At 42.0% G+C, this 18,447-nt stretch overlaps 1 protein-coding gene across 3 annotated transcripts; it reads right to left on the reverse strand.

Moving 5' to 3' along the window:
- Positions 1-2,480: 2,480 nt before the first annotated feature.
- On the reverse strand, positions 2,481-17,924 carry SLC25A40 (solute carrier family 25 member 40). Of its 3 annotated transcripts, none has more exons than XM_069729461.1 (11): positions 17,625-17,765; positions 14,422-14,526; positions 14,180-14,239; positions 13,656-13,762; positions 12,871-12,938; positions 11,343-11,464; positions 10,755-10,928; positions 9,001-9,110; positions 7,955-8,036; positions 7,460-7,540; positions 2,481-6,387 (listed from the first exon to the last, which is right to left on the reverse strand). In XM_069729461.1, exons 2-11 carry the CDS (start codon positions 14,519-14,521, stop codon positions 6,284-6,286), a joined length of 1,008 nt encoding a protein of 335 aa, XP_069585562.1. In that variant the 5' UTR covers positions 14,522-14,526; positions 17,625-17,765; the 3' UTR covers positions 2,481-6,283. The 3 variants fall into 3 exon arrangements, with proteins under 3 accessions (XP_069585562.1, XP_069585564.1, XP_069585565.1); XM_069729463.1 differs by lacking the exon at positions 17,625-17,765 and adding an exon at positions 17,882-17,924 and having other exon boundaries at positions 4,263-6,387; XM_069729464.1 differs by lacking the exon at positions 17,625-17,765 and adding an exon at positions 17,319-17,414 and having other exon boundaries at positions 4,263-6,387.
- Positions 17,925-18,447: the final 523 nt, after the last annotated feature.

The raw sequence follows: 18,447 nt of genomic DNA on the forward strand, positions 1-18,447 counted from the left end.
GGTATGGTGTTTGATGGATGCAACTCAGTATTCTTTTTCCTCCAAACACGACAAGTTGGTTTTCTACCAAACAGTTCCAGTTTGGTTTCATCAGACCATAGGACATTCTCCCAAAACTCCTCTAGATCATCCAAATGCTCTCTAGCAAACTTCAGACGGGCCCGGACATGTACTGGCTTAAGCAGTGGGACATGTCTGGCACTGCAGGATCTGAGTCCATGGTGGCATAGTGTGTTACTTATGGTAGGCCTTGTTACATTGGTCCCAGCTCTCTGCAGTTCATTCACTAGGTCCCCCCGCGTGGTTCTGGGATTTTTGCTCACCGTTCTTGTGATCATTCTGACCTCACGGGGTGGGATTTTGCGTGGAGCCCCAGATCGAGGGAGATTATCAGTGGTCTTGTATGTCTTCCATTTTCTAATTATTGCTCCCACTGTTGATTTCTTCACTCCAAGCTAGTTGGCTATTGCAGATTCAGTCTTCCCAGCCTGGTGCAGGGCTACAATTTTGTTTCTGGTGTCCTTTGACAGCTCTTTTGTCTTCACCATAGTGGAGTTTGGAGTCAGACTGTTTGAGGGTGTGCACAGGTGTCTTTTTATACTGATAACAAGTTTAAACAGGTGCCATTACTACAGGTAATGAGTGGAGGAAAGAGGAGACTCTTAAAGAAGAAGTTACAGGTCTGTGAGAGCCAGAAATCTTGATTGTTTGTTTCTGACCAAATACTTATTTTCCACCATAATATGCAAAAAAAATGATAAAAAAAAACAGACAATGTGATTTTCTGGATTTTTTTTTCTCAGTTTGTCTCCCATAGTTGAGGTCTACCTATGATGTAAATTACAGACGCCTCTCATCTTTTTAAGTGGTGGAACTTGCACTATTGCTGACTGACTAAATACTTTTTTGCCCCACTGTATATCTATATATTCCTGAGTTACGCATCCTACCCATCTTCGATCACCTCACCGCGCCTGATTCTAACAGTGATCAGGAATTCAGGATATTTTGACTATAAAGAGAATTACATCACTGGTCAATCCGGGGTGTCCGTCCCTTATGAGGTATGGTTCGAGCACTGGGCTCCCAACGGAACTACACCTCTATATGATTCCACCCAAGAATCACCCCACCATCGGGGACAAACCTCAGATCCTCTTTGAAGCAACAAACACAGGAAAACCACACCAAACGGTCAGTCTGGACAGTATAACTGCCAACTTACCGTGGTTGTTGTGGGGGATGATCAGTCCCAATTTTCCAGTGCCTGTGTCCGCTCCGAGGGTCCTTTGTCTTGTTGTCCTCCGGGGGGCAGAGGCGTTCCTGTTTGGGGCCCCACGTTTTTGGGCGCCAAGCTGTTGAGGGAGGATCTAAAGTGATCCTTCACGGTTGACTCAGTGATTTCCAAATTAATCTAAAGGGCGTTGCCGGCAACTGAAAATGACCAGACGGAGACTCGTGCCTCTGTGTGGGGGATCGAGCAGATCTCTGGGCCCCCGTTTATTCTCTGACTTTTCATAGTCATAGAAATTATACTTCAACCAATCAGCATAAGAACACGTTCACAGTTCTTAACCTATAAGAATGCAGGAACAGTCTGTACGTCAAAGTCTCGTAGAACAATACACCCTCAGTCTCATGTCCTGGCAGATTGCAACAATCAAGGTCTCATCAAGATCTCATAACATCTGTAAACTTTAGTCTACTAACAAAATTTATATTCAAAACAACAAAATGGAGTCGAAAAGCACAAAATGGAGAATCCTTCTTAATTTGTTCCTTCACAGTATGTCTCGCTGCTGTTTGACAGCTGCAACACATGCAAGGATAGCCTGTTTCTTAATCAATCCCTGTATGAGTTGCACGAGACGTGCAGGGACTCAAACATATTATTCGAGCATGCCCAAAGTCACTCAGCTTCTGAGCATGCTCAGATAACACCTTATCTTAGCACATCACTAGTAATAACCATTGCAATGTTTTAGTTTTCAGATAGTTTTCTATGAAGCATTATTAGTCTAAGACAAAATAAAACGTGTTCCTCCAGCAAACCTGTGTATTGGAGGCAAGATTAGACCCCACTAATGATAATTAAAGGGCTGATAATTGCAGCAATGAAGTCAGCAGTGTTCATATTGTTCAATACCATGGTCAGCATTGCCATCTAGTGGACACTGGAGCCAGACACCGGGCGCAAAGAAAAGCCCTACTCTACAGATTAAGGGAATAGTGGTCATGCTTTGGGTGGGTGAATAATGGGCATTATTTTTCCTGCTACAATTGTGAATTTTATTATAGAACCAGTTTCAAGAAAGATATCATGATAAATCACAAAACATGCAAAGGCGAAGCTCTGAAAATACTCTGTGCTGCTGTGAATATCCTGGGTCTGATCCGCCCGTTTCATAGCTTCTGCGCTCTTTCATTGTATGCAAAACCTGCCAAGATACACACAAAACAAAAGGCCAAGAAAGACTAAAGAGAGAAAAACAAAACGGCACTTTATTTTTAGAGCAAATCCAAGTAACATTGAAGGCTGCTCATGCTCCATTGCTTTTACAATCCATATTAGATATTTTAGAAGGCACACTGAGGTTTCCGAGCATTAAACAATGGCGCATAATGTGTCCCCGTCACAAGCACACAATGGCGGCAGCTATTTCGGAAAAGCATAAACATTTCCCAGCCAATTAAAGGTTTCCCCCTCTCCCGATATTTTATGACAAATATGCCTACAAGCCCAAGACACTGACCCATCTTTTTCCTGTGTTAGTAGCACTAAAGGGGTTGCTTCATGAAGACAACCCCTCTCTAGATGCCTCATTAAGGCACATAGACTGCCATTAAGGTATTCTGGTGTTTCTTGGCTACATTTATTGTACGAGTGGATTAATTTCAGTATATACTTCAAGGGAGGCAAGCTGCAATACCCCACACAACATGGCCTGCAGTGTCACGGTTTCAGGAAACACAAAAGCAGCCATGTTTTTTCTCCTGTTGTACAACATCTGGTTGCTATAGGCCACACAGGCACTGGGATAGTTGGCATGTATGATTTTCCTTCATAACTTTGGCGAGGGCACACTGAGGTCATAAGTTCCTGTCAGATACATATGGGCAGATTTATGGGTGCCTAAAAAAATAACACTTGTGGCACCTAGCAACCAATCACAGCAGAGCTTTCATTTCATATTCTGCTCTTGAAAAATGAAACCTGCTCTGTGATTGGTTGCTATTGGCAACAACAACCTTGTTTTTTTATAAATCTGCCTTACAGGCCTCAATTTCCCAAAATACGTTCAAAGAAATTACCTTCCTCCATATAGTGACTGTGTGACAACAGGGCCTCTATAACGCAACCCTTACCCTTCTTTACATATTCGCTTACACATATCACTATGGTTACATTTTAACAAAATCAATGTCTGCACAAAATACAACATTTATTCTTCATTACCTGTCAGAAATATACTTTTTTTTTTTTTTTAAGTATTTAGTCTAAAAATAAAACTGAAGTGTATGTTCGTTTTCGTGAACTATGCTTTTATATACTTAACTACAAAGAGTAGGTCACCCTCCCCAGGTCCAGACCTTGGTCATTAACACTGCTCTGGTCTCAGTGTTTTTGTTTTTTTTTGTCTGGATGTGTGACAGCACTCTAATAGCTTATATCACCGCTGCAACCAATCGTTGAGCTCATGGGCTCTGATTATGTAGACAGTATTAGACACTACGCTCAGTGAATGGCTGCAGCGCTGATGTGAGCACTTGACTCAAAATCACTGCTGCAGTCAAATAACCGGAGATCGGAGAGAAGGCGCTGTACTTGGGACGGACAAGCACCTGCTGGGATTCTTATCTTAGGTGTATGAAAGTATTTGGGGTCCACATGGAAAACGTTTTTTTAGGCTACGTTCACATTAGCGTTTCCCGACGCAGCGTCGGGAAACGCTGCGGCGACGCATGCGTCATGCGCCCCTATATGTAACATGGGGGACGCATGGACATGCGTTGTGCTGAATTGTGCGACGCATGCGTTTTTTTTGCCGCAAGCGTTGGGCGCAGAAAACGCAACAAGCTGCATTTTTTTTGCGTCCAAATTTCGGCAAAAAAGGACGCATGCGTTGCAAAACGCAGCGTTGAACGTATCCTTAACGTACAAAAGTGAACATACCCTCTAAATTTGTGGATTTTTTGTCAGTGATACCACATAAGATGGATGAATATATACTGATTATAAAGAGGAGGCCAACAAGATGAATGTACAAAAACAAACACTCATTTATACAGGAGGGTTAAATAACAGGATTTTGTCAAGTTTTGCAAAAAGGATGCACACACTATACAGATATAGAAGCTGGATGTATAGTTACTGCATGGTATAGATTATTCAGCGAGCTGCATGCAACACCCAAAAATAGATTTATCTGCCACATACACACATTGTGTGATTATATATTTTTAATTATATTTCACGCTCTGCATTGCAAAGTGTAAAATTTGCATTGAATTCCAGCACAATTTTTGCAGTAACATTTTCAGAAGTGTGCAGATGGGATTAAGGCAGAATTCAGACATCTAGGAAAAAAAACAAAAACTGTCCATGTAGAGATTATGATCTAAGGACCAGCCGCAGGTCTCTAGACCCGAAAAAAAAAAGAAAAAGATAGATGAGGCTGTTGGGTTCAGATCGGGAGATTAGCGGCAAGACAATACATCACAAAACGTATAAAATCTCATCTTATTAGTTATTACGCAGAGGAATCTCTGCACGTAATGAAAATCCGCAGCAAACCACAATATGTGAATGTACCCCAAACATGCATCCGAGCAGATTACAGTACAATCCATATACCGTATATTCGATGTGAACAAATTCTCATCAACACCATGCAGCTTTTCTGGATGGAAACTGAGCGCAGGGCAGCTTTCTAGATCTGCACCGCCGCTTGTCAATTTTTGTTGGGAGATTTTACACCTTCAAATATAATGTGGTAAAATCTGCATCATTGTCTTTGGGACTGCTGGAGAAACCAGAGAACAGCGCTTGGCTAATTCCAGCAGTCCCATTGACAATAAATAAAGTTGATGTACAGCATTCTTCCCATTGCTCTTCTGAGGATTGGACTCTGCACAGTCCAGTTCCCAGGCTCCATAGCCCCATTCTTGGGGTCACTGGGGGTACCAGCAGTCAGACCTCCAGCGATTGGCAAGTTATTCCCCATCCTATGGGTGTAGGAGAAGGGTAGCTTACCATCTTGGAAATATATCTTTAAAAAAATTATAAGGAACACTTTAGGCTTGCAATATCTGCATGCTAGACAGAATTAGTCAATCTGACCCTATTTTACCTAGACAGTGAAAATATGCCATGTTTATCACAGCGGTGCAGGCTGGATGATAGGTTTGGGGCATCTTGCGAGAAATATTGGACACTTATGGATAACTTTGGCTTACTTTGCATTAATATATTGATGCATTTTAAGCCGTACCTCTTTTCCCCCCCTGACACAGCTTGTTATCAGACAAGGTGCAAGATGCCAATAAAACATAAGTGTACTGAAAGTTATGCATGCCACTGGCGAGGGGGTGAAGACAAAACCTGTGTCATGTCCCATCACCACAAAAATCTAGAATGGAGAATCTGATCAAAGAATCCATTGCAGATTCTATCACATTTGATGTGAAAATTCCCATCAAAACCATGTTCACCTTGGCAGAATCTGATGGACCCTCCATTTTAAATTAATTGGGGGCACCGATGTTCCGGATCTGGCAACGTGTTGCGGTTTCACTGTATAGGACAGGACAGCATAAACCTTTTTGGCAATGTGAGACCCTTTAAAGCAACTGATTTTATAAAACTTTTAAAAGTTTTATAATACCAGAAATACTTTTAAAAAAATGTTCTCCAAATGGACCGATAATCCTGCATTACTGTGTAGCACTGGGCTACTGAACAATTACAGACCTAGACAGTATTTTCACATCGTCGTAAAAAATACTTTCTATCTTGTAGACATCTTCCAGTAGTCAGCGGTTACCCTGTACCAGCCAGATCGTGACCATTGGAGTCATCCACACGATAGTCACCCACACTAGTGCGCACATTCCCTGTACAGCTTTTATTGCATACAGTTTAGTCCATAGTCCTGCACTTTAAATCACCTCCACGTACTCGATCACGACCGCTGACGATCAGCGGCATCAGTTCACCGGCAGTTACCAAACAGGACACCGGTGAGGAGTCAGATGAAAAAACAATTGAAAGTTTTTAAACGCATTACTGCTCACTATTGAGCTTGCGGAAAAAGGATTTTCCAAATTCGTAAGTGCTGATCATTATGGCACAGGCGGGTGCAATCTTGATTAAGCGAGGACTCAAACCTGCAAAAGGGAAAAGAGAAACTAAATATCGTAGACACATGAAGAACAGCACAAATCAGTCAAGGGGTTTGTCCAGTCAGATTGATAATCTAGCATTAGATGGGGTCCAACACCTGACGGCCCCACCGTTCAGCTGCTATTAGTTCCAGTAATGGCTGATTCTAAATGGCTATTCTAAGTTAAAGTGCTTGCGCCCCCCAAAAAAAAAAAGTTGAGGTTTCCAATATATTTAGTGCAAGTACAATGTTCTCAGGTCGGGCTCTAGATTTATGGAGAATGGCGTCATACCATTTCCCCTTAGAAGTCAACCTCCTTTACCCACCCGGCATATTGTAGACTAATAATGCCACCAATAGAGAGACAAGCGACATTTCTAGCCAATCACAATAAGCCAAAATCTCACACGATGAATAAGGTCACAAACTACCTTTAAAGAGTTCAATAACTTTTCCACCATTATTCTTTATTTTCAGAAATCTGCATACCGTTAAAGAAATCTATACAGCACCACATATGTGAACAGCAAGGTTCACTGAGACAAGTTGAAACCACTGTTCCACCATTAAAAAAAAAAAAGTTCTGCCTTAAAAGTTTGTGCAGTTATTTAACCTTACAATTTTTGGCGCCCCCTGGTGTTCATATTCCATGATAAGAATAATCACCCTGTGAGGCCATTGGTTGGGACTATAAATGCTCATTTTTGGTTTCGCTCCTTGGGCTCTGCACATGGTGGATCAATTCCAGGCGTATATAGAATGGCAACCAGTAGGATTCAATTCCAATATTTTAATTTATTTTATTCTTAATTTCAGGGACTTCAAAGTCTCCGATTGGCAAAAACAGCATGAACTCCCACCCTAAACTCCCTGATAAGTCAGTGGATTCTTAAAGTGTTGTTAGGGTCTGCAGTATGATATATCCAACACTGCACCGCAGAGAGAAGCCATGACATATACAGTATGTACAGTGCTAAGTGACTGCGGCGCCACCTACTGACAGCCATGTGAATTACTAGAACGCAGCACACATGGAGCAACTGAGAAAAAAAAAAAAACATTCCAGTAAAACTCACCTGCAAAAAGACCCCGAAAGCCGTTCTCGGATATTATCGTATGCATAATCTTCCAAGTCGAGGTAGATCTTTTCTGTGCACCTTTATTGAAAAAAAAAGAAAAAAGCATTAAAAATTCTAGCAGCATTTTAAAGCAGATGAGGTTCATTGTGTGCACATATAAATTACCTTGGAGAACTAGACTTAATTCAGGCGTAGCATTACTGAACTTATTGACTAGTCTGTACAGTAGTCGGACTCACTCCAACACTCAGGATCCTAGAGTGGGCACATATGTTGGAACACCAGGGGGCGCAATATCAAGTATAAAACAATACACATAGGAGAAGGCATTTTTTTTTTTTTTTTTTTCATTTCTTTTAGTGATTCCAATTGGAAAATTTGCAGCTTTGCGAGATGTAACAACAACAACAAAAAAACAAAACACATCAAATGACAAAAAAAAAAAAGTCAATTCATACCACTTGAAGCAAGAGACAGAGCTCCGGCACTTACTTTTTAACACTTCTAGTTCACCAACTTCGATTTGTCTTCTAGTCTTCACGACATCAAATGGTAAAGTTACGATAGCGGCAAACTAAGATACAAAGCAGAACCCATCGTGAATCAACCGCCTGCTCACAGTTCACAGAGACACCGGGGAAGGTAAGGGCGAGATTAACAATGACTCCCACCAATTACTAGAATTAAAAAAGGGAATCCGTCAGCAGGTTTTTGATAGTTAGTCTGAAAGCAGCCCAATAAAGGGCAATGGAGCCTGTTCCAGGCTTGTGTCATTTAGTAGGCTATGTGCTATAGTTTCAATACAATCAGTTTTATCAGCAGGAGATTATCACTGCAGGACTAGGTCTCATGTTCCACGCAGTCCAGATAATACTTCTAGCCCTGCCCCCACCACTGATTGGCACAGGACACTGTCAGCGAGGGGTGTCAGCGGGGTTATTCAGAGCTCAGCATTCTGATCACTGCTACAGGGATTCTATCAAAACTGCACCAAGCAGCCCAGTAAGTGACACATCATTGGAATCAGGGTCTATGCTGATCTCACATTATATAAACTGCTGACAGATTCCTTTTAAACAGCTCTTGCTTTGCCCCTTTGGATTAACTTGTATACAGGTCACGTCAGCTCTCCTTGTGGTAAAGATTGGAATTCTGTTTTTTTCCTGATCCCGAGATACAAATCTTATGTAACCATTGGTAAAGGCAGCACTTTTTGGTCTCTTCCATGAGAGCATTTGGCGCTCTATATTAGAAATAAGCTCGTAAATGGGTTTAATTATTTTTTTTTTTCCTATGGCAGAGGCTTCCTGTTCCCTCCAGTGAGTGAGCACGGGTGCAAATGTTATTTTTGTATTTTTACATACAAGAGGAACAAGACTGGAAAACCTTTTAATAGTGGATAAACTTAGACATGCACTTACTTTTGTTTCCTATACTGTACAGCCGCAGAAATTCCACATCGCAAATCTCCAGTGGAGCTCACAATCTAATTTGGAGTGTAGAATTCATAATAATAATACTAATAATATATAACTTACGGATCCAGATATGGCCCCGGATGCAAAACAAATTGCCAACGTTGGTTCCGTTTTGTTATATCTCTTGCAAAGCAATTTTCTTCCAAGCTCATAGTTATACCAGTACATCGCTGCAAGGGAAAGGACAGAAATGTACTGTCACTCAGGATAAATAATGTGCAGCAGAATAGTGAGTGCAGCTCTGGGGTATAATACAGGATGTAAATCAGGATCAGTAATGTATGTACACAATGACTGCACCGGAAGAATAGTGAGTGCAGCTCTGGGGTATAATACAGGGTGTAACTCAGGATCAGTAATGTATGTACACAGTGAATGCACCAGCAGAATAGTGAGTGCAGCTCTGGAGTATAATACAGGGTGTAACTCAGGATCAGTAATGTATGTACACAGTGAATGCACCAGCAGAATAGTGAGTGCAGCTCTGGAGTATAATACAGGGTGTAACTCAGGATCAGTAATGTATGTACACAGTGAATGCACCAGCAGAATAGTGAGTGCAGCTCTGGAGTATAATACAGGATGTAACTCAGGATCAGTAATGTATGTACACAGTGAATGCACCAGCAGAATAGTGAGTGCAGCTCTGGAGTATAATACAGGGTGTAACTCAGGATCAGTAATGTATGTACACAGTGAATGCACCAGCAGAATAGTGAGTGCAGCTCTGGAGTATAATACAGGGTGTAACTCAGGATCAGTAATGTAATGTATGTACACAGTGACTGCACCAGCAGAATAGTGAGTGCAGCTCTGGGGTATAATACAGGATGTAACTCAGGATCAGTAATATAATGTATGTACACAGTGAATGCACCAGCAGAATAGTGAGTGCAGCTCTGGGGTATAATACAGGGTGTAACTCAGGATCAGTAATGTATGTACACAGTGAATGCACCAGCAGAATAGTGAGTGCAGCTCTGGAGTATAATACAGGATGTAACTCAGGATCAGTAATGTAATGTATGTACACAGTGACTGCACCAGCAGAATAGTGAGTGCAGCTCTGGGATATAATACAGGATGTAACTCAGGATCAGTAATGTAATGTATGTGTACAGTGACTGCACCAGCAGAATAGTGAGTGCAGCTCTGGAGTATAATACAGGATGTAACTCAGGATCAGTAATGTAATGTATGTACACAGTGACTGCACCAGCAGAATAGTGAGTGCAGCTCTGGAGTATAATACAGGATGTAACTCAGGATCAGTAATGTAATGTATGTGTACAGTGACTGCACCAGCAGAATAGTGAGTGCAGCTCTGGAGTATAATACAGGATGTAACTCAGGATCAGTAATGTATGTACACAGTGACTGCACCAGCAGAATAGTGAGTGCAGCTGTGGGGTATAATACAGGATGTAACTCAGGATCAGTAATGTATGTACACAGTGACTGCACCAGCAGAATAGTGAGTGCAGCTCTGGGGTATAATACAGGAGGTAACTCAGGATCAGTAATGTAATGTATGTACACAGTGACTGCACCAGCAGAATAGTGAGTGCAGCTCTGGAGTATAATACAGGATGTAACTCAGGATCAGTAATGTATGTACACAGTGACTGCACCAGCAGAATAGTGAGTGCAGCTGTGGGGTATAATACAGGATATAACTCAGGATCAGTAACATCATTCATCAGTAGGTAAGCATGTTGGGTCTGGTACTTAACCAATGGTCTAGATGATATAAAGAACAAATAATACAAGCAATAATATGTCATCTGGTTTCTCCATTTTACACATACAGCTACCTGAGAAGGGAACGTCGCGCAGGATGGTGGGGCCCCATCCTTTCCACAGGGACAGCCAGCCTTCATTGGCCACCGACGTCCGGATACACGACGTCAGCTCCTTGTAGGACAGCGGGCGAGATTGCATGTTCGTCCTGATCAGCTCCAATGGGCTGATGAGAGTGGCTGAGCCCACTGAACAACAGGAATAAAGCAGAAGTCTTTATTATTTTGTCTTTGCAATGGTTTCAATGGTTTCTAAAAAAAATGAGAGGTGCTCGTCGTGACCGGTGGAGCCAAAGGCTGCATCAATTCCAGTAGAACAGCGCAGACGTTGCAACATGCACCAAATGTATTAAATCTGAGCTTCTTACTCCAGTGGGCGCTTGTTCGGGCTGATATGTGATAATTGAAGTGCCTGAATTGTGGTATTCCTCATGGAAATTCATGAAAAAAATTGGTCCTAGCATTGCCCTTGTAAAAAGGAGAGGTATCTACAGTTTGACCATGTACGGACAGGCTCCATTGTCAGGAGTAAATATGCACGTACATATATATTACATGGAGAATACAGCGGGAGGCGAGCGTCCAGTGGTCGGCAGCACTTACATCTGGCTGTGGCCCCGGCGATGAGGCACGCTGTCTCTGCACTGTTCACACGGTGGATCAGGACGTCTCGGATTTGGTCATAGCAGGTGAAGTAGATGGCAGTCGCTGGTATCGCCATTACTCTGTGGATACAAATTACTGTAAAGCAATATTCATAGAAACTACATTACAGTAAGAGGAGGACTGGGAAAATTCGGAGAGGAAATGGAGAAAACATGACCGGGGTATTCACAGCTCCAAGATCCTATCCCAATATGTAGTAGGTGTAACAGTAATATCAGCAAATACCTCTCCAATTAGAGGAATAGTTCTGATTAGCCATGTCGTATAGTTCTTTTGATTAGCTATGTTATTTACCCCATGTGCAGGCAATTGCAGTAGCTTGGGTATCCATGGTTACGACCACTAACAATTAACAGTCACTGTATGAGTGGTCGTTGACCATGGACACCCAAGCTACTGCAATGCCCTGCACATGGGGTAAGCGACATAGCTAATCAAAAGAACTATACTACATTTCTAATAGTGATCACAGCATTTAGAAGGATCCAATCGGGGCCCGATGATTGCCCTGACCGCAGTTGCCATGACATAACGACCTTTTGATCTGTCAGCTATGGAGCTGCTTAGTCCGTGCCCGGAGCATTGTCTCAGAGGCTTCATTCACACTTGTGTAAGAATTCGGCCCCGTTTTCATCCATGAGAGTGGGCGGATTTTTTCCCCCCTCACTTCGCATCTGTATACAATCAGTTTTTTACTCCTCAGAAGCTGTCTTTTTTATTTTTTTTTTTTGTTTTTTTGTTTTACAGTTTCCCATCTTACAGAATTGTAATGTATTTGTAAAAATCAGACCATACTGATGGTCCGAATGGCATGCAATTTTTTCTTTTTTTTCCGCACCCATCTTATTTCGGAGTGCAATCGCAGCATGCGGAATAAAAAAAAAAAAAAAAAATTGACCTAAGTTTACCACTATCCTAAAGTACAATGTGTCACGATAATTTCAGAATCACTGAGATTCGCTGAAGCCTTCAAGAGTGATTGCCACAAAGTGACAATGGTCAGAATTGTAAGGCTGTGTGCACACGTTGCAGATTTTTCGCGTTTCTCTATAAAAACGCGAAAAAAAACGCATACATTATGCATCCCATCATTTAGAATGCATTCCGCAATTTTTGTGCACATGATGCGTTTTTTTCCACGAAAAAAACGCATCGCGGTAAAAAACGATGCATATTCATTAATTTTGCGGATTTTTTGCAGATTTCCCACTATATTATTGCATTGGGAACCTCTGGAAAAAAAACGCAAAAAAAAACGCACCAAAAACGCAAAAAAACGCATGCGGATTTCTTGCAGAAAATGTCCAGTTTTGCTCAGGAAGTTTCTGCAAGAAATCCTGAATGTGTGCACATAGCCTAAAAATTCGGCCTGGACAGGAAGGTGAAAACAGGCTTGGGGGTGAAGGTTTTAATAGATATTTACTTAGGTCGTGGATTTTTCTTTTTTTTTGGGAGTGGCACTTACAATGTGGGTGGGAGCCCACTCCAAAGAGACCGAACGCCTTCATTTCTGACAATTTGTACGAAAGCATCCTACAAAAAAATTATAAATAAAATAAGAAAAACACACATCACAAAAGAAACGTTAACATAGGATATTCATCATTTAGATAAAATGGGAAAAAAAATAAAACCATGTGGAAAATATGAGAATATACAGTCACTTGTATACAATGCTTAACTATCGCAAAATTCCTGAATTAAAGACACTACAAAATTTTCTCCACCACGTCCCGTGAAGAAGCAGGGCGAAACGAGTGTTGATTGGAGGGACGCGGTGCTTTGCGAATCTGCTGGCCTTTAGCTAACACTTAGTTGCTATGTTCATTAAGTTGATTTATTACTCAAATATTGGGATTGCATCTACAGAAATATTATCCTTCCTATCTGCATATTTGAAGTCACCTGCCGACTAGCAGCATCCGCTTTCTGTAAATCTTCTTATATTGAGAGAAGCAGAATGAGACTAGTTGGCATGTGACTGCCCTTTTACAAGAGAATCATGATTGTGATTCTGTCGGCAGTCACAATGACAACACACTTTAATCCCAAGCCCGGTAACTCCTTTACATCTATGGTCTATGTTACCTTCACTGGCGTGTACTTCAAAATGTGGCTGTGGCAGCAAATCGCTGTGTGACGCCAAGTGGGGTCAAGACAAATGCCCACAAAATGGGAATTGGACAAGTATGGTTCATTCCATTATTGAAACCCATGTCAGTAGCTGAACAGCGTAAACCTGAATCTCACCGCGGTTCCTGAGAATCGCCCCGGCACTTTGTACCACGCTTTGCTGTTCCCGTTCAGACACACGCACAGGTGATCCATCAGTCCATTGCAATAGACGAAGCATTTACCTATAGAGGACAAGAAGAAATAAATGTTGGCTATGTACATATGTTGTTTCCTGAAACAATAGGGAGTGATCACGCAGGGGGCGAAAAAAAAAACTACCCCAGGAAGGTCAGGACAGGTTTTGAACACAGCTAGGAAATTATATTATTCAGAGCTGTTTTTTAATTTTTAGTCTGAATCTCCCAGGCTTCATGGGAGTAAACAGACGGCAGTGACTTTCAGTCGGACCCCTGGTGCCATGGTGGTATCCCATCGGCAAACAATGGCACTGCAGTGGGAATGATGGGCGCCACTTATATAGTTCTTGTTCATTAACACTCAATGCACAGGAGAGGAAATGCAAAATGAGTAGAATATTGGAGTTTTTGGAGGCGACAGACTCTTTTCAGGGTCCGTCCGTGCACGGGTGTAATAATTACCTTTCGTGAAAGGTTTGCTTTGAGCTTGAAGACGAATCTTTACAACATCCAAAGGCGTTACTAGAAAAGGAAATGATGAAATACGGTTACGTACATATTACGTGAGGAGCGCTGCTCAACCCTCTATCATAAGACAACCGATTTTATCACTTCTTGCATCATATTTCTTTGACAACGGAGATATCGTATGGAAGTGACGCAGGACACTCAGACAGGAGAAAATGCATGGACTGAATACTTACCAAAGAGCGATGTAAGCAAAGCGCCTGCAGAGGAAGCCATCATCTGCTGGAAAGGCGTGATCTTGGTAGACGCCAGCGCTGGGTCATCCTCAGCCTTCATTTTGTCTATGAAAGGATTAAAATATAAAAAATATTATATATATATAAAAAATATTTTTTTTGTATGTGCGAGACTGGGTAGACGCCAGCAAGTAAAAGCTCTCCCTGTCGCAACTTTAACAAAAAAAAAAAAAAAAAAAAAAAAAAAAAAAAAAAATTCATATTCATACCACAATTTTTAATTAAAAAAAAATAAAAATCTTGCAATTTTCACACTTCCCAGTGGAGTTTTTTTTTTTTTTTTTTTAAGACTCAAGCTTCATGTCTTTCATGACATTTCAGCACGCTCATTATCATCAGAGGCAGCAATGCAATGACAGGTAACATCTTTATACGAAACTGATAACACAGGTTCCACGAGACACTGTAGGTGATGTCACAGCTCACCGGCTCCTCCTCCATTCACAATAACCATTGCACACGCTCATTAGATGCTTCAATGCAAAAGGTAAGGTCAGAATCTGACAATTGTGACTATGCACATATGTTGTTGCCTGAAACAATAGGGAGTATAAAAATAAAACCCAGGGAACAGTGAAGATTTCAATTTTTTTTATTTTTAATACAGATTGATAAAAAAATAAAAAAAAAAAACAGTGTCATTACAAACACCCCTTGCAGCTCTTCTGATAGCGGTCAGCCCTTCCCCCTACCCCACTGATAGTATCAAGAGGTGTTTACACAGATCTGCTCTGCAAAATAGCTGACAGCAGTCAGAAGATTGAGGAAAGCAGGTTGTCATTACATGCCTTATAGGAAGCAAGATTGTTCTAACCTTCTCTGGGGACGCTTTTTGTTTTTCTCCCCTACATGACGCCTCTCGCCTATGATTGGTCAACGTCATACAGGGGATAAAGTGACCACCCCCAGGGAAGAATCTCTAACACCCACCTTGGACTTATCACAAAATTATAACCTAACCTTTACTAGCCAATATCTCTGCAATGGACTTAGCCCTGTGAAAGGGGCTTTCATTAACGTTCTCTACCTCGTGGCATTCGTCAGGAATGGTGCACACAAACCATTCTCGTTAATTACGTACCAGACGTATATGACCATGCCAAGGTTGACGGTCGCCACTTCTGCAGCATCGCAGAACAGGATCCATAAATGAGAAAGCCCTTTTAACTCATTTCTCCTTTTTACCTGTCAGAGTTGGGTGACAACCCATAGAGGCCACCATCACAGATGGCACTGAGGTGGTCACCCAGCTTTCGTGCAGCCCTAAACAGGATATTTGGAGAATAGATGCATGATAACCCGAGTTGCTCGAATGGTGGCACAACTCGTTGTCGCCCAGCCTTTCTAGAAAAAGAGGTGTAGCAGTTTAATCAAAACCCAAAGTATCTCTGTTAATAGACGACTTTTATAACAAGGATCTGGTTACTATGTAGAATTGCTCAATAACTTTTTTTGGCAAGAAACAGGCAGGAGGAAAGTTCACGTAAGGAATGTAATCTGTATAGCCCAAGTCACACAAATAAACCAAACCGCTTCATATAAAAAAAAAAAAAAAAAACACGAACACATAATATCCAGGCACGCAGAGCGAGTTCCTTCCTCCAGCACCATTGCTCCTGGTACTATCCGCCTGCCCAGCCATTTTTTTTAAATTCCTACATCAACTCTGATAAATGTCCCCAAATATAGGACTTGTGCTGGGGGTCAGTCACAGCTCAGGATCTCTCAGTTGTTGTCATGCATTATAACAGTGTTCCCCAACACATCCATCTAGTGGTAAAGGAACTTTACTCAACAGAGCTGGTGCCAGCACCCAACTAACCCAGCCTAGTGCCGGGGCCCACTCATCCTATTGGGCTCTGTGTGATCTGCCAGTATGGAGCAGACTCACAAGCTACGAGCTGTACAGCCGGCACCTGAGTAACTGTTGAGATCGGAGCAAGCCTCGATCATAGGCTAAATGCCACGGTCAATCACAACAGCCACAGAGAGGGGCTGGAATGGGGCGGTGTGTGGAAAGGTGCACACTACCTTATTATGGCAGCCGGGGTAATTGTGTCGGCCCATGTTGGTACACCTATGAAGCACGGCTAGCATGGACAGCAATATAACAGTATTACTGTGCAAGTGATTGCAGGTTCAAGTACATTGAGGTAACCATTAAAAAAAATAAATAAATCTAAAATTACTTACCGGTAATGGTAATTTACAGAGTCAATGACAGCACCACCTGAGAGAGGATCTGCCCATCCAGGATAGGAAACTGACTGAAATAAAGGGCAGCACTTCTCCTCCACATCAGATGTTTTACAGAGCAGAGGACCTCAAACTTACACCAAACCACTCCACCTGAAAGTGTACCCAGAACCGGTGATAAGGGAGGTGGGGAGGAGGATATAAGGGTGCTGTCATGGGTTCTGTAACTTCCCATTACTGTTAAGAGCCTTTTCACACATCAGTTTTTTTTGCCGTCAGTCACAATCCGTTGGCTCGACAGATCGACGGATCCGTCGCAGATTGCAAAAAACTGATGCGACGGATTCGTTTTTTCGACGGATCTGACGAGCGGATCTGGCTAAATAAATCGGAGCATGCTTAGTTAAAAAAAAAAAACATTCTCAGAATCACCGGGATCCGTTGAAGCGTTCCAGAGTTATAACCTCATAAAGGGACAGTGGTCAGAAATGTAAAAATTGGCCCGGTCATTAAGGTCAAAATTGGCTCGGTCACTAAGGGGTTAAACACTGTCAAACCTTCAAACTACCATTCATCCAATATAGTATAAAATATATATATATATTAAAAATAAAAAAGCAGAAATCTTCATAAGAATTTACCTTTGGAAAAAAAAATAAAAATAAATGGAGGCAGCGCAGCATTTAGAAAAGGATATTAATGACGTAGTTGCCCGTTAGGGCACAACGACATTTCGGTTCTATTGAGATATAAATATATATTGTTTTTGGAAGACGAGGAGGAAAAATTGAGAGCGAAGTGAGAACCCATGGGACTCCGTCACATACACCTGCCATTACTGGGCTTTGTCCGGCCCACGTTACATAATACACATCACCAGATGGAATTGCAAGTGTAGCACTACAACTCCCAGCATGCTGTCCTGCCACATGTTGCATGCACTGTACCTTCCACCTCTTGCAGTCAGCTGCGGCACCTGGGATCATTGGCTGCTGTGCCCCCGCTCACTCGCCCTGTGGATGACCCCTCTGCAGCACGTGGGGCACAGGACACGCCGCCTGTTGCAATGCACTGCAACACGCACACCCACCTAGGGGCAGCACGTGAGCAGCTGCCGCCATGTTTGATATGGGCATATAATGTAGCTTTCAGCCACTGTAACGTCCATGTAACCGAATTGACCGCACACGTTCTCACGTTATACCTGTCTCCGATTGATCGAAAAGAACGGAGTGGCTGCTGGCAAGAAGAAGTCTCTGCTCAACTCCAAAGAAAGATCGCCGTGCCCGACACAAATATGGCCGCGCAGCTGTCATCAGACCTGTCACATGACGCGAGGATGGTTCCTCATTGGCTGGTCTCTTGACAGTTGCTCCGGTGTATGTCAGTCAGCATTCTATCAAGCAGATTCGCTGCGGAAGAGTCTAAATAGATTTCCTTCACGCCAAAGTTTCATGCAAAGTTTTGCAGTTTCTGTTTTTGTTTTAAACACTATGAATTCCCTATCCTTTCATTTCATGTGACTTTTTTCACACATTTTTAACATCCTATTATCCCATGTAAAAGATACCCCCCCCCAAAAAAAAAAATGTTGCTGAATTTTGAAAGTGCACAAAAAAAAAGTAAGCCACAATAATAATAGCAGCAAAGAAAATATTAATGTGGTTTGTAATTTGCTCTAAATGCGGCCTTTCTACAGGAAGAAAAAAAAAACAAAAAAAACTGTTAAACCAACTGGAGGCTTCAGTGACACAAAGGTTTTGTTGAGGT

This window comes from Ranitomeya imitator, chromosome 6 (genome assembly GCF_032444005.1).
Source record: "Ranitomeya imitator isolate aRanImi1 chromosome 6, aRanImi1.pri, whole genome shotgun sequence".
NCBI classification, from domain to species: Eukaryota; Metazoa; Chordata; class Amphibia; order Anura; family Dendrobatidae; genus Ranitomeya; species Ranitomeya imitator.